We start from the raw sequence: 15,614 nt of genomic DNA on the forward strand, positions 1-15,614 counted from the left end.
TTCCAAGATAATGTCTTTAACCCTTTGAGATAAATCTGGTTTATTTTGTCTTATGCAATGCTCCAAGCAGCTAGCTGCAGTGTTTTCAGGTTCGGATGTAGGGTTTTGAAGTTGTTCTGTGTTAGCAGTAAAGGAACCTGGGGTAGTGGCCATGCGAGTTCCCGAGACATACTCCTCAGTAGTGGGTACCAGTGCTGCCTCGGCCAGTCTGGAGCTATCAGGATGATCCTTGGGTGGTCTTCTTTGATCTTCAATAGCACCTTGTGCATCAAAGGAAGAGGTGGGAATGCATATGCTGTCAGGTTTTCCCAACTGAAAGATAGGGAGTCCACCTTCCAAGCAAGTGGGTGGTATGTCCTTGTGCAGAATTTTTTCAATTGGTGATGGTGTGTGGATGCGAATAGGTCTATTTCTGGTAGTCCCTATTTCCTTGTGATGGATTTGAAGATGTCTGGATGCAGCATCCATTCGTGGGCATCCGTGGTAGTCCTGCTTAAGATGTCTGCTAGTATGTTTTCTTTCCCTGGCACAAATATTGCCTTGAGCTGTATGTTGAGGCTTAGGGCCACATTCCAGAGATCCATTGCCATCCGGCATAGAGGATATGAATGTGTGCCTCCCTGTTTGTTGATATACCACATAACTGTGGTGTTGTCCGTTGTCCCTGTTGGAGAAACGGTCTGAATGCCTGAATTGCCAGTTTTACTGCCAGCATCTCTTTTTGGTTTATGTGTAAGTTTAGCTGGTCTTGAGTCCATAAGCCTTGTATACGCTTGTCCAGCATGTGTGCCCCCCAACCAAGGCCTGAGGCGTCTGTGGTGATAGTCTGGCTTGGTTGAGGGCTGTGGAAGGGCAGTCCTTTGTTCAATTGACAGGCCTGAGCCCACCATCAGAATTCTTGCTTCAGGCATGGAATTATTGGAATTTGGGTTTCTAGGCTGTGCTTGTGCTGAGACCATAAATTCCTGAGGTACCATTGCAACTTCCTCATATGCAGTCTGGCATGTGGGATCAAAATTATGCAGGATGCCATGTAACCCAGGGCTTGCAGGACTTTCCTTGCTGTAAGCTGGTTCTGCGTTGTTAAGGCCATGAAGTAGAGTGGAAGGTGCTTTTGTTTTTCTGCTGTGAGGGATGCCATTTGATTTGATGTGTCCAGTTCTGCACCCAAGAAAGTTATCCTTTGGGATGGCAACAGCCTTTACTTTTTTATATTGACTGTGTATCCCAAGGCTTGCAGTAGATGAATGACCCTTTTCAAGTCTTTTGTTAATTTGTTTTTGTTGTTCGCTTGTAACAGGCAGTCGTCCAGGTAAGGGTAAATTTGAATTCCCTGAAGCCTGCAATGAGCAATTACTGATGCCAGGCATTTCGTGAATACTCTGGGCACAGTAGATAAGCCAAAAGGCAATGCTGAGAATTGATAATGCTCTGATCCTGCAAGAAATCTGAGGTATCTTCTGCAATTTGGTCGTATGGGGACGTGCAGGTATGCCTCCTTGAGATCTAGAGTTACCAGCCAAGACTCCTTGCCCAGCATGGGAAGAAGCTGCTGTAGAGTCAGCATTTTGAATTTTGGGACAATGAGGTATGTGTTTAGTGCGGACAGGTCTAGAATAGGTCTCCATTGATTTTCCTTCCTTGGCACCAGGAAAAAAGTCCGGAGTAAAATCCTTGCCCTTGTTCCATAGATGGTACCTTTTCTATAGCTCTCATCCTTTTTAAGTTGTCTATTTGTTCTAGAGCGTTTGCCATTTGATTTGGAGGTAGGTTTGGCATTCCTCTCTTCCTTGGTAGAGTATGGAAGTGAAACCTGTAACCTTCGTCTATTGTCTGTAAAATCCATTTGTCTCCTGTAATGTAATGCCAGTTTACTGAAAATAAGGCTAGCTTTCCGCCTAAGGGTGCTTCTAGTTGTTCCCTGGTAGGCGGCTTCAGAGCCAAGTCACTGATTGTCCTGTGGAAGTGGTAGTGGCTGGATCTGTGGCAGTACTTCTCTGGTTGTTAGGCTGCCACTGACATCCCCTGTAGGCACCTCTGGATTGACCTCTGCCTCTTGGGCACCTATTTCTGCCTCTCTGTGCTCTGGTGGTGTCTGGAAAGGACCAATTCTTAGAAGGCCAATTCCTACTAAACCTCGGAGGCTGGACCTGTAAGAAATCCTTGACTGTTTGGACAGATTTTGCTTTTTCTTCCACCTTACTTGCTGTGCAGGGGAGCCAAACAAACTGTTTTTTTCCATGGGAGCATCTAGGAGCTTTGACTTTACGTGGTCTGGCAAGGATTGCTCTTTTAACCATGCATGCCTTCTGATCACTGTACCTTCTGATCACTGTACCAGTCATAGCTGATCTAAAGGAAGCCTCCAGTGCATCATAGCCGCATTTTAAGGAATGATTACTGACCTGCTGAGTGTTATGTACCAAATCCTGAAGGGACTTACAGTCTAAAGGTTCAGGAGAGGACAGGTTCAGGAGAGGACAGTTTTTTAGTTAGCTGATCTAACAAAAATTCCTGATACTGAATCATGTGGAATTGACAGTTTAAGGCCCTAAGAGTAGCAGAAGTATAAACTTTTTTACCCCATCTCTCTAATGCCCTAGATTCTCTTTCAGAGGGTAGGGGGGTTTTGGTAGAGGCAGCTGCTACAGCTTTGGGGCCCTGTGAAATAGTTTCAGGATCTGCAATAGGAGCCTTATACAAGTGATAATGTGTGTCCGGAACCCTGTAGTATCTGTCGGGCTTAGCAGGGGCCGGGGGAAGAGAGTCAGGGGCAGTACAAGCATCATTAAATGCATCATCCACAACTGTAAGTACTGGAGGAATGGCCTATGCTGTGGCAAATGTAAAAAGGTCCTAAGCCTTTTCCTAGAATCTGAAAAATCCTGGCCCTGCCATTGAAATTGTTCTCTCATAGCATGCAAGGTTTCCCCAAAAGAAAATTCCTCAGGAGGAGAGGCAGAAGGAATGGAGTCTTCTGCGTCAGAGTCCTCATATGGAGAATAAGGGCCTTCTGGAGGATTTGAATTTTCTGAATCAGAGGAATAATCTGTAGAAACTGGCTCAGGGGGCTCTGCTCTAGGCCTCTTCTCTGGAGGGGGATGAGAGGCCCTGTCAGGGTGAGGTTGGGATCCCCTGATCAAAGAAATGAGATCCTCTGCAGGCTAAGCATTTGAGTACTAGAGCTAGGCCTGTGTGAGGGGGTTTTAGCAGGCACGGCCTTAGAAGATTTAGATGCTTTAGCCCTCGAAAAAGCCTTAATTGACATGGATGCAGGGGGCCTAGCAGCTCCACGTGCAGGAGTAGATACGTCTAAGGGAATAGTATCTGATAAATCCTGAGAACCTGCAAGAGCAGGTGGAAATTCAGTAGTAGATTCAGCCATGCTGGATGAGGCCTCGGTTGTAGGAGGCATGCTTTCGGCCGAAGGAAGAACAGAGGACTGTTTCAGCCGAAACAGAGACACTCGCGGTTGGCTTAACCGCGGTTTCGGCCGAAACCGCGGACCGCGAGTGTCGGTCCTTTTCCTTACGCTTTTTAGCTAATTGAGAAGTCGGAGTCTCCGACGGCATGTTGTAAGCAAAAGCAGAGCCGAAAAACTCCTCTGCAAACTCCGACCGACGTCTAAGTGTCCGTCGGTTGAAGGAAGCACAGGCTAGACAAGCTGCTACGTCGTGGTCTGGGCCTAAGCAAGGAAGGCAGTAAAAGTGGAAATCCTTATGAGGTATTTGTTTCCCACAAGTTAAACAGTTATTCACTTTTTCTGACATCGGCTGAGGCAAGAAAGAGTCCCCAACGGGGTACTTAGCTTTTTAGAAGTCTTCGGTAGTAGTAATCTCTGGTTCTGACCGACCGGCACTTGCGAACAGCTTCTGCTTCGGGCGCCACGCGGCAAGAAAGACTGAGGAAAATGGCGTCGGCTGATGCCTTTATACCCAATTGACAGCAGCTATGACGTCGGGTGAAGTGCGACATCAGCCGAGGCCAGACCCAGACTTTGGAATCCCCGGCCGACCGAAGGGCTGCCTGAGGCAGGACAACCCATTTGTTAGGACTGCAGATGCATCCTTGAAGGACATCCCTGTAGTATCTCTGTCTGGCTTACTAGGAGCCGGAGGCAGAGAATCAGGAGCCATACTAGATTCTGAAAAAACATCAACAATGTCGAACAGGAGGAACAGCCAAAGGCCTATGCTGAGGAAGAAGAAAATCCCCAAGTCTCTTTTTAGATTCCTGACTTTCCCAGTGGAAATGTTCCCTTAAGGTATGTAAAGTTTCTCCAAAAGAGAAATCCTCAGGGGGAAAAGCAGAAAGAATGGAATCTTCTGCATCAGAGTCCTCATAAGTAGGTAATAGATAAATCCTGTTCAGTAGAAGAATCAGAAGAAATAGAATCCTGATCAGAAGATTCATAATCAATGTCTTGCCTAGGCCTCTTAGCAGGAGGGGGTTGGCTACCCCTGATCAAGGTAATTAAATCTTCAGCCATTTTGATAATTTGCTTTTTAGGCATAGGGGCCTGCACACGTGGCCCAAGCATCTGTTTTTTTGTAGATTTTGGCCTTAGTTTTGAAGATGGCGTTGGTTTAATATACAAACCTTTAGGCCTGCAAACACCCTCAGAATCCAGTGCCTGCACAGCAGCTCCAGACCCATCTAAGGTAGAGACATCCATGGGTTCAATACTTAAAGCATCTCGCGGCATACCAGACTCCGAATGGGTCTCAGTAGAGGCCTGCGAATCAAAAGTAGCGGGCATCAGGGGCTGTGAAATTGACTCACTTAGTACCGGCGAACTAGCGACTGGCTTAGGAGAAGCATAGTCAGTTTTGGACCTCAACGGCCTGTTTCTTTTTCTTTGCTTTTTTTAGATATTCCGGTAGTCTGATTGCTAACCGATGTCATTTCCGGATAGTTAAATCGTGAGCCAAAATATTTAAAAGCAAAAGTATACAGACGTTTAATAGTGCGTTGATTAAATCTAGCACAAAACCGACAAGGTACATTATGATCAGGGCCTAGGCAAGGAATACAGTACAAATGAAAACAAGAGGAGGTATTTGCTTCCCACAAGTAATGCAATTAATTTTTACGGACATTGGTAAGGAGCAAGAAAAAGTTTCCCCAACTGGGTACTTCACTTTTAGTTGAAGACTTTAGTTCTGAAACTCAAACAAATTTCAGGTGTTGGCCGACCGGCACTTGCGAACAGCTTCTGCTTTGGGCACCGTGTGGCAAGAAAGACTGATGTAATGGCATCGGCTGCATGTTTTATACCCCTGATGACCTGACGTCATGGAAGAAGGGACAGCAACCAACGCAGGACCCAAGACTTTGTTATCAGGCTGACTGAGGGCAACCTGGCAGCAGATTACCCAAATGTAATGACTGCAACAGAGAAACACGAAGAACATCAGAGGTTGTGGCGGTCTGTGTAGGATTTGACGTCCACATTTACATTTCCCCTTCCTAGATGACATGGACGAAATCAGCTAACAATTAAGCAAATGACGACAACTAGAACAAAAGAAAAAAAGTAAAGGTTCCCCAACAGGATCTGTTTAGACGTCTGACACACAGAACAAGTGAGCAAACATTTGACTGGCAGCAGAGAAGTTCTGAGGTCTGTGTGTGCGGATGTCACATTTATGGCCCATGGTTTGTGGTACCTACATCTGATGTCCCACACACCATACAGCAGCCAGGCTAAATTTCTTACATGGGCCAGACATTTGGGTCACCTCAGACAGATGGTCCCACATATTTTGAAAACTGCAACATGAGAATAGAAGGCCATCATATTACCTTTAGGACAAAGGGGAAAAAAAAAGACATATCAATACAAGCAATACTTTCTGGGCTAATTGAATCTGGCAGTCTTATTTTGCATTACTAGTCTGCTAAACTCTTGCAGGCCTCTGTATCTAGTGAGATGAGTGTCTCATCTGTTTGCAACATGGTGAAGTACAGCAATCTGCAATAACTCTGGAGCATGACTGGCCTTCAATCATCAAAAATGTATTACCTCAGGTACTAATCAGGTAATATTTTCTCCACAGCCTCAACTAGTGAAAAGGAAGCTTCAAGAAAACCCATGCATGAATGAGGGGAAAAAATAGCAAAAAACTTTATACACCTGCCTCAAATGATGACATGCACTTCACACAGAAAACTACCTCTAAATGCCCTACAGAAACCATATTTATATCTCACCTTATAAGTACACTCAGTGCTCCAAGCGGAGTGACGACAGTTGCTGGAGCAAATGCATAGGCAGCAAAGTTTGCAACCTCTCCGCCACCCACTGAATAAATAGAAAGAAAAATACATTGTTTAAACATTAAAATATGCATTTCTAAATGACTGACATGCTTCAGGAGTCATTAAATATATTATAAAGACATTCTACCAACATGCCTACTCATAAATTTAACATTACAATATAGTTAAAAGGTAAGGAGTGAATAGTTTGGCATAAAATACCAACATGTACCACACAAGTTACTTCAGGGGATTTTTGCAGTAGGTACATAATGCTTCACATTTCTGCCATGTGCACACTCGCACACAGGTCTGCATCGTACTACTGTACTACAAAGATTCCCCAGTTATTGCGAGCTACCCATATAGTTTATCTAGTCCAAACATGCATCACTAGAAAGTTTAAACCTGGGGATGTGCAAAACAAAAAAACCCCAACACAATTTTCAAGTTTGTCTGCTGTTAGCAGACAAAGAGGTAAGACGACCACTGCAGCTACCATTTTGCCCATGGATAAAAACCCAATGGAGTTTTTTTTATTCCAGTCACTATATCATCTAGATGGACCCGTTGGTGTTGGGGGGGGGTACAGTTATACAAGAAGAATGCAACCGATGTTTGAGGTGGTTGTCACTAACGGTCGATACAACTGTTTGCCCATCCTCCTGGGTCCCATTTTCTGGCTAGAACTGCTTCCTAATAGTTACACACTGCTGGCTAGGAACAGTTGGTCTCATGATCTGTTTAGGTACCAACACAAGGGACACAAGGCCCAGTTTATGTCCACCAAATTTTAGATCTTTTGCCCTGTATCCTCAACAGGAATGGAAGCTTGCACTAATGCAGACTGCAGTAAATGTGGCAACTTCAAGAATTTGTGAAGAAACGTTTGCAATATAAAATGCAACTTCGAATCAATAACAGATCATTCATCTGTGGTCGGGGTTAACTGGTATTTTAGTAGGGTGGTTGGAGGAGAATTATATAGCAGAACTGTGGGGCACTGCCCTCATGGAATGCAGAGCTATGTGCCCTACTGGCTGCCCTGGCCTTTTTCATTCTAAAAGCCACTGCAATTTTTATCTTCCTAAACTATTCAGATTGAGGGTTTCACCAAAGAACACCTTTTCAGGAGGAGAACGTGAAGGGAGGCATGATGAGGGTCTTGCCAAAGAAGTTGTGTAAGATCTTAACATAACCATAGATGTTTTTCCCTTCCACGTTGCAGTATTCCACATTTGGGTTTACTACTCCTGCTTTGCGTATGTCCAGCTAGTATGCAAAAGTTTTAATTCCCTATATGGTGCGAGCGATGTCTGATGTGGATCAAGGAATGTGGGCCATAAAAGTGAGGTTTGCACGCACCAGCTCTCAGAACTGAAAGCTCCAGTCTGATCCAGTTCTAGTAAGGGCAATGCCAGTCCAGTGCCACCCACAAACTGGAAATACAACCCAACAAGGGAGAAGGAGGGTGGCAAGGATAACTGCAACATGGAAGAGAAGGACATATATGGTTATGGTAAGATTTTTACACAACTTTTCTATGTCCTTCGATTCCAGTGTTGCAGTATTCCACATATGGGTGAGTGCCAAAGCTCAGTGTGAATGGGGAGGTGGTCTAGAGAGTGTCTCCAGGAATCCATGAATTGTTGAAGCAAACCCCACCCTGGGTCTAGAAATGGTCAAGTTTGTAATGCTTGGTAAAGACGTGTATTGATGACCAAGTAGCTGCTTCGAGAATGGTAAAAGTATCCAGACTCTTGAAGGCTCCTGATGAGGCCATAGCCCTGGTGGAGTGTGCTTTAACAATACCTTGCAGAGATTTTCCATGGTATTGGTAGCATAATGTGATGGTGTTGGAAATCCAGAGATGGGTCTGTTTAGTTACTGCCTTTCCCAGGGTTCTGGGGTGGAGAGAGAAAAAGCTGGTCAGCCTGTCTGATGGCTTGTTTTGTGCAGATAAAACCTGAGTTGTCTGTGAACATCCAGGGAGTGAAGCACTCTCTCACTGTCCCCTTGTGGGATAGGGAACAAGGTAGGTAGATGGATGGCCTGATTAAGGGACAGGTCATTCACCACTTTAGGCATGAAGGAAGGGTTAGATCTAACAGTAACCCTGTCATGGTGGAAAACTAGGAAAGGTGGAACAGCCATTAGGGCTTGTATCCTCTTCTGGCTGAGGTCAAGGCAGTTTTCCATGTACAATGTTTTAGAGAGGCTTTGTCTGCTGGCTCAAATGGAGGAAGAGTAAGCTTTTCCAAAACATAGTTAAGATCCCATGGTGGGGGAGATTGCTTCCTATGGGGTCTGAGGTGAAGTATCCCTTTGAGAAAAAGCTTAGCAGGGAGTCTGGATGCTAGAGGGAGATCCAGGAGGAAGGCATGCTGAAATTGCAGACAAGAGAGCTTTAATGGAAGAATAAGCCAAGCCTGTCTGCAGTAGTTCACACAGGTAAGACAGGACTATGGGGGCTTGCTTGCAAGAGGGTCCAACTGTCTTTTATAACACCAGACAGAACACATTTTCCACTTTGAAAGGTAGGATTTCCTTGTATTGGGTTTCCTGGCCACCTGCAGGACATTGAACATGTCCTCAATGTAAAGGTGGCTGAAGGGGATCAGAACCCTATCAACCACAGGGTGAGGTGCAGTAACTGCCACTGTGGGTGTACCTGGGATCCCTTGTGCAGTGTGACAAGGTCCACTCTGAGGGGGTAACTTGTGGTGATTGCCCTTGGACAATGGTTGAAGCAGAAGGAACCAATGCTGTCTTGACCAGTAAGGAGTCATCAAAAAGATTCTTCATCTGTCCTGCTGGATTTTCAGCAGGACTTTCTGAATGAGTGGGAAAGGGGGGGGGGGGGACGCATATAGAAATTTCCCCTTCCAGGAGATTGAGAAGGCATCTGTTTTCAGTACCTGTGGGTCTGGTATCCTGGTGCAAAATCCAGGAAACTGTCTGTTGATGGAGGAGGCAAACAAGTCTATTTGAGGTGTACCCCACCAGTGGACCAGATCCATGAAGACATCCCTGTGAAGCATCCATTTGTGGCTTGTGTTGGTTCTGCTGAGATAGTCTGCTTGGGAGTTGGAGAGAGGGAATGTAAGCTGCCTGCAGTCACTCCCTGTGAGGTGGCCAGTTCCCATACTAGAAGGGCTAGTCTGCAAAGTAGGTATGACTTGGTCTCTCCCTGTTTGTTGAAATACCACAGGACCATGGCATGGTCTGTGAAAATCTTCAATGGACCTAGCTGGAGGTAGGGTTGGAAGGCTCAAAGGGTCAAATTACCCTCATCTCTTAAACATTGATGTGTTCTGTCTGCGTGGCTTTGGCCACAGGCCCTGCACTTTTTGATGGCCCAGAGTTGCTCCCCAGCCCAAGTCTGAGGCATCTGTGTGCATAACCTGTGTGGATAAAGTTGGTGGAAGGGGAAGACCTGGATTGTGGGTCACTTGTGCCAGCCACCTCTGGATTTCCTGTTTGAGGCATGGGAGAAGGGGAACCCTGTACTCCATAGGATGACGTGTCCAGACTGACTGAAGATACCACTGTAACTTTCTCATATGCAGTCTTGCTAATGGTAGCATGGAGATGGTGGCTGCCATGCATCCCAGGAGCCTGAGGTACTGCCTTGCTGTCAGTTTTGTAGGTTGAAGGACCAGAAGCAGATGTTCTGTCAGGTTTTCCACTTTCTTGGGGGAGAAAGGTCGGCCTGAATTCCAAAGTCTAGGTCCAGCCTCAGTTGCTGTCGCCTCCTCTCTGACATCAGTGCACCAGGGGTATAAAAAGATGCAACAGACACCATTTTCTTCAGGTTTTTCTTGCCCCAGATGTCAGGTGCCCCCAGATTGGAAGGCTGAAAATTATGCCAATAAGAATGCATGCACAAAAATAATATTTCCTTCATCTACAAGCAAATACACCACATAGGTTGTATAGGATAGGATAGAGAAGTACAGATAAGTCCCAGCAAAGAAAAGGGGGATGGTGGGTGGGTAACCTGGACTGCAATAGTGAATACACTCCAACTTCTACATTTACGGTATGTACACAACTGTACTATGTTCATAGTGTTTCACTATTGCAGTCATTACATGGGTTGAATCCCAAAGCTGAGGTTGGGTGGCTGGGTCTAAATAGGATTAGGAGAGGCTATAAGGCCCTGCAGAACTGGAGTGGCAAAGCCTGCTTTGTATTTAGAGTAGAGAGGTAAGTGGTAGTGCTTGATAAGTGTCACTGAATTCCAAGTTGTAGCCTCTAAAATGTCTTTGGTTGGTACTCCTCTGAGGAAGGCTGTTGAAATGGCTGCTGCTCTGGTTGAATGTGGCCTAATGCCCTTAGGCACTGATTTGCCATGTTGTGAATAGCAGAAATGAATGCAGTGGCCTATCCATTTTGAAATGGTCTGCTTGCAGATGGCCTTTCCTTGTGATCCTGCAGCATATGCTACCAAGAGGTGCTCAGTCTTTCTGAAAGCCTTAGTTCTGTCAAAGTAGAAGCGTAGCTGTCTGTGCATGTCCAAAGAATGCAGGAGTCTCTCACCCTTATTCTGTGGGTTTGGATAAAAAGTAGGCAAATGAATGGTTTGGTTAAGGGCTACACTGGACATTACCTTAGGCATAAATGTCTGGTTCATCCTCTGAGAAACCCTCTCTGGATGGAAAATGATAAAAGGTTCCACAGCCATGAGTGCCTGTAACTCAGACTCGTCTTGCGGAGGTTATTGCTAGGAGCAGAGCTGTTTTCCAAGATAAGAACTTTATTTCAGCTGTATTGGCTGGCTCAAAAGGTGGCAGTGAGTTTTGGCTGGCTCAAAAGGTGGCAGTGAGAGTTTTTCCAAGACATAATTGAGATCCCATGCAGGCATTGGTGCTCTCCTTGGAGGTCTTATGTTTTTGGCCCTTCTGAGGTACTGTCTTAGCAACGGATATGAAAATATTGGTGGTTCCGTATTGTAATGAGCTGAAACAGCAGATCATGGATTTTAATTGATGTAAAGGATAGGCCTTTGTCCAGCATCTCAGATATTGTAAAATCTGAGGAATATTTGTACAAACGTGTCAATTCCTTGTGCCTGGTTCCAAGCACAGAATCTTTTCCATTTTTCTGCATAAGATTTTCTGGTACAGGGCCTCCTGGCCTCCAAAATAACATCCATCACTGCTCTAGAGAGAGGTGTGTTCTGAATGGGTTCTGAATGGCTACATTATCTACCATGCTGTCAGATTTAGGGTTCTGAGTTGGCTGTGCAAAATCTGATTGTTTTGCTGGGTCTGTAAATGAGAAATTAGAGGCAATGTCCAGACAAGCTCTTTAGGATTGGATACCAGTGCTGGAGGGGCCATTCTGGAGCAATCAGAATCATTTTTGGCTTCTCTTGTCTGACCTTTAGGAGTACCTTGGGGAGGAGAGGCAGAGGAGGAAAGGCATACACTGTTAGGGTTTTCCAGCTGAATGATAGAGCATCCACTTCCCATGCTTGCTTGTGATAAGTCCTTGTGCAGAATCTCTGTAGTTGGTAGTTGTGAGGGGAGGCAAATAGATGTCTGGGCATCCCCATTTCTTTATTATCATGCTGAAAACTTGTAGATCCAGTTTCCACTCGTGGGGATCTGCGAGGTTTCTGCTTAGTTTGTCTGCCAGCGTATTTTTCTTTCCTGGCAGGAATTGTGCTTGCAGGTGTACTTGATAAGTCAATGCTGTGTCCCACAAAGTCATGGCTTGTCTGCAGAGGGAGTAGGAATGTGTACCTCCTTGTTTATGTACCACATGACTGTAGTATTGTCCGTCCTTATCAGTAGTTGTCCTGGATCTTTGAAAGCTCTCAGGGCATTCTGAACAGCTAGCATCTCTTTTTGATCGATTTGAAGATGCCTTTGGCTTGTGGGCCATGTGCCCTGAATACAATTTCCTGCCATGTGGGCCCGCCAGGCATAACCTGATGCATCTTATCGACTGCCTGGCTGTGGGTAGGGCGAATGGCTGTCCCTTGTTGTGGTGACAAGCCTTCATCCACCATCAAAACTCCTGTTGCAGGCAAGGAATGAGGGTAATTAATGTTTCCAGGCTGTGACAATGTTGAGTCAACACTTTTTAGGTACCATTGTAGTTTCCTCATATGCAGTCTGGCATACAGAATTAGCAGAATGCAGGATTCCATGAAGCCCAAAGCCTGCAGAATTTTTCTTGCAGATAACTGGGTGGGTCTTTGTTGCCAATACTTTGAAGTAAGAAGTCAGCTGCCTTTGCTTGTCTGGTGTGAGATAAGCCATCTGGGCAGTTGTATTTAAGCTTGCACCCTGGAATATTGTCTCTTGAGAGGATACTAGTTTTGATTTATTTTTGTTTACTGTGTACCCTAGGCAAATTAGTAATCTTTTTACAAACACCAGGTGCTTTTGTTCTCTGCTTGAAGGCAATTGTCCAAGTAGGGATATATTTGAATTCCTCTGTCTGCAAAACACAATTACTGGTGCCAGGCATTTTGTGAAGACCCTGGGCACAGTAGATACGGCAAAGGGCAGTGCAGAGAATTGGTAGTGCATTGAGCCAGCTATGAATCTGAGGTATTTTATGTAAGATTGTCTGATTGGAATATGCAGGTATGTCTCTTGGGTCCAAAGTTACCAGCCAAGCCTTCTTGCCCAGCATGGGCAGGAGCTGCTGCAGAATCAACATTTTGAATTTTGGAACGTCCAGAAATGTGTTTAGAATAGACCGGTCCAGTATTGGTCTCCAAGCTTTGTCTTTTCCGGGTACCAAGAAAAGTCTTTGAGTAAAATCCTTGTCCTGCTCTTGCTGTGGTACTTGCTGAATGGCCCTCCTAAGAGGGATGTTTTTTGTGCCTCTGCCCATTGACTGTGTGGCAGGTCTGGCATACCTTTTGCCCTTGGCAGGGTGTGAAAGTGGAACCTGTAGCCCTGGGACACTATATTCAGGACCCATTTGTCCTGGGTGATCATGTGCCAATTGTGAGGAAAAAAGTGCTAGTTTTCCCCCTAAGGGGGCTGCCAAAAGATAAGTGCTTGGTGCTGGCAGAGGAAAGTCATTAGGACTGTTTCCTGTATGGCTGTGATTTGTCTTCTCTGCTTTTAGAGGTAGAAGCGCCCCACTGTTTAGGCCTGTATGTGCCCTGGGGCTGGGATCTGCCTCTGGGGCATCTGTAGCTGCCTCTTTGTGGCCTGACACTGGAAAGGACCAATTCTTTGTAGGCCAGTTCCTGCTAAATCTGGGTGGCTGTACCTGTAAGAAATCCTTTACTGTTTGCATAGATTTCGCTTTGTCCTCACCTCCTCTGCTTCAACACCAAATATGGTATTATGCTGTAATGGGGCATCTAATAATTTTGCTTTAACATTATCAGGCAGATTTTGTCCTTTAACAAAGCATGCCTCCTAATGACAGAACCCGTAACTGCAGCCCTGCAAGAGACCTCCAGAGAATCAAAACCACATTGCAATGTATGCTTTCCCACTTGTTCAGTTGCATGCAATAAATCCCACATTTCCTTATTTTCTGCACAATCAGAATTTGACAACATTTTCTGCTTTAACAGTGACATTAAGCATTGCTGATATTTAAGCATATGAAATTGACAATTTAAAGCCCTCACAGCCAAAGTAGCAGAAGTGTAAACCTTTTTTCACCATCTGTCTAGTGCCATTGAATCTTTATCAGAGGGGGTAGGGTTTTTTGCAGTAGAAGCCCTGACCCATTTTGGACCCTGAGAAATAGTTTGGGTCAGCAGCAGGGTTTTTATAAAGAAATTTATTTGAATCTGGAACCCTGTAGTATCTGTCTGGTTTAACAGAGGCAGGAGCTAGAGAGTCAGGAGAAAGTCCGGACTCTGAAAATCATCTACAATGTCCAACACAGGAAGAATAGCCAGAGGCCTGTGCTGAGGTAGTAAAAGAAAATCTCTAAGCCTTTTCTTAGATTCTGAGTAGTCTTGGCTCTCCCAGTGGAAGTGCTCCCTCATGGTATGCAGAGTTTCCCCAAAAGAATAATCCTCAGGCGGTGAGGCCGAAGGGATAAATTCAGCAGCATCAGAATCCTCGTAAGGAGGAAGAGAGTATTCCTGTTCAGAAGAAGAGTCAGAGGAAATGGAAACCTGATCTGAAGATTCGTATTCTGCCTCTTGCCTAGGCATCTTGTCAGGAGGGGGATGGGAACCCCTGATCAAGGCAATTAGGTCTTCGGCCATTTGCATGAAGTCTGTCCAGGAGAATTCTGTACTTGTTTCTTTGTCTTTAGAACTGCTTTAGTCTTTGCTTTGGAAGCTGAAGTAGGCTTAACATATAACTGTGTAGGTCTGAAAAACACCATCAGAAGCAGATACCTGCTCAGCGTCTCAGGACCCATCTGAGGGAATAGTTTCAGTGTGTCCAATACCTAGAGTATCCAGAGGCCTAGCTGGCTCCACGTGGGAGTAGTCAGCGGCCTGTGGCTCTGAGGTAGCAGGCGTCAGGGGCTGCGAAAGCACCTGAGGACCTGCAAACTGGCGACTGGCTTAGCGGAAGCCTAGTCAGTTTTGGACCTCGGATGCCTGTCGTTTTCCTTGCGCTTTTTGTATACTCCTGTCGTCAGCTGTTCCGACGGCATTATATAATTGAATCTTCGGCCAAAGTAATGAAAGGCAAAATCGTACCGATGCTTAATAGTGCATTGGTTAAATCTAGCACAAAACAGACAGCTAGCAATGTTGTGATCAGGGCCTGCGCAAGGAATACAGTAAGAATGAAAATCCTTATGAGGTATTTGCTTCCCACAAGAAATACAATTGTTAACTTTTTCTGACATCGGACTGGAGCAAGAAAAAAGTTTGCCCAATGGGGTACTTGGCTTTAATGAAGACTTCGGATCTGAAATTCGTATTTGAAAATCTCAGGAGTCGGCCGACCGGCACTTGCGAACTGCTTTTGCTTCGGGCACCGCGTGGCAAGAAAGACTGAAGAAAATGGCGTCTGTTGCATCTTTTATACCCCTGGCGCACTGACATCAGGGAGGAGGTGACAGCAACTAACGCCAGACCTAGACTTTGGAATTCAGGCTGACTGCGGGTAGCCTGCCAGCAGGATAACCCTAGTGTAATAACTGCAACAGTGAAACACGATGAATATCTGACAGTGAGGTATGTCGTGGTCTGGGCCTAAACAGGTGACTCAGTAAGACTGGAAATCTCAATGTGGTATGCTTTCCACAGGCGAGACCAATTGTTAACTTTTTATGACACTGGTTAGAGCAAGAAAAAAAGGATCCTCAACGGGGTACTTCGCTTTAGAAGACTTCAAAATGATTCAATTTCAGAAACAAAAACTCAGGTAGTGGCTGACCATCACTAGTGCAAACTGCTT

The 15,614-nt window shown here is 45.3% G+C and overlaps 1 protein-coding gene across 1 annotated transcript in view; it reads right to left on the reverse strand.

The window, feature by feature from the left end:
• The window catches only part of NIPAL4 (NIPA like domain containing 4), a 250,649-nt gene that overhangs the window by 74,105 nt on the left and 160,930 nt on the right, over positions 1-15,614 (reverse strand). Inside the window, exon 4 of the mRNA XM_044069333.1 lies at positions 6,214-6,304. Within this exon, the coding sequence (XP_043925268.1) occupies positions 6,214-6,304 (91 nt within the window). The remainder of the gene's footprint in view (positions 1-6,213; positions 6,305-15,614) is intronic.

Source organism: Protopterus annectens, chromosome 4.part0 (genome assembly GCF_019279795.1).
Source record: "Protopterus annectens isolate FY-2018-M chromosome 4.part0, PAN1.0, whole genome shotgun sequence".
NCBI classification, from domain to species: Eukaryota; Metazoa; Chordata; order Ceratodontiformes; family Protopteridae; genus Protopterus; species Protopterus annectens.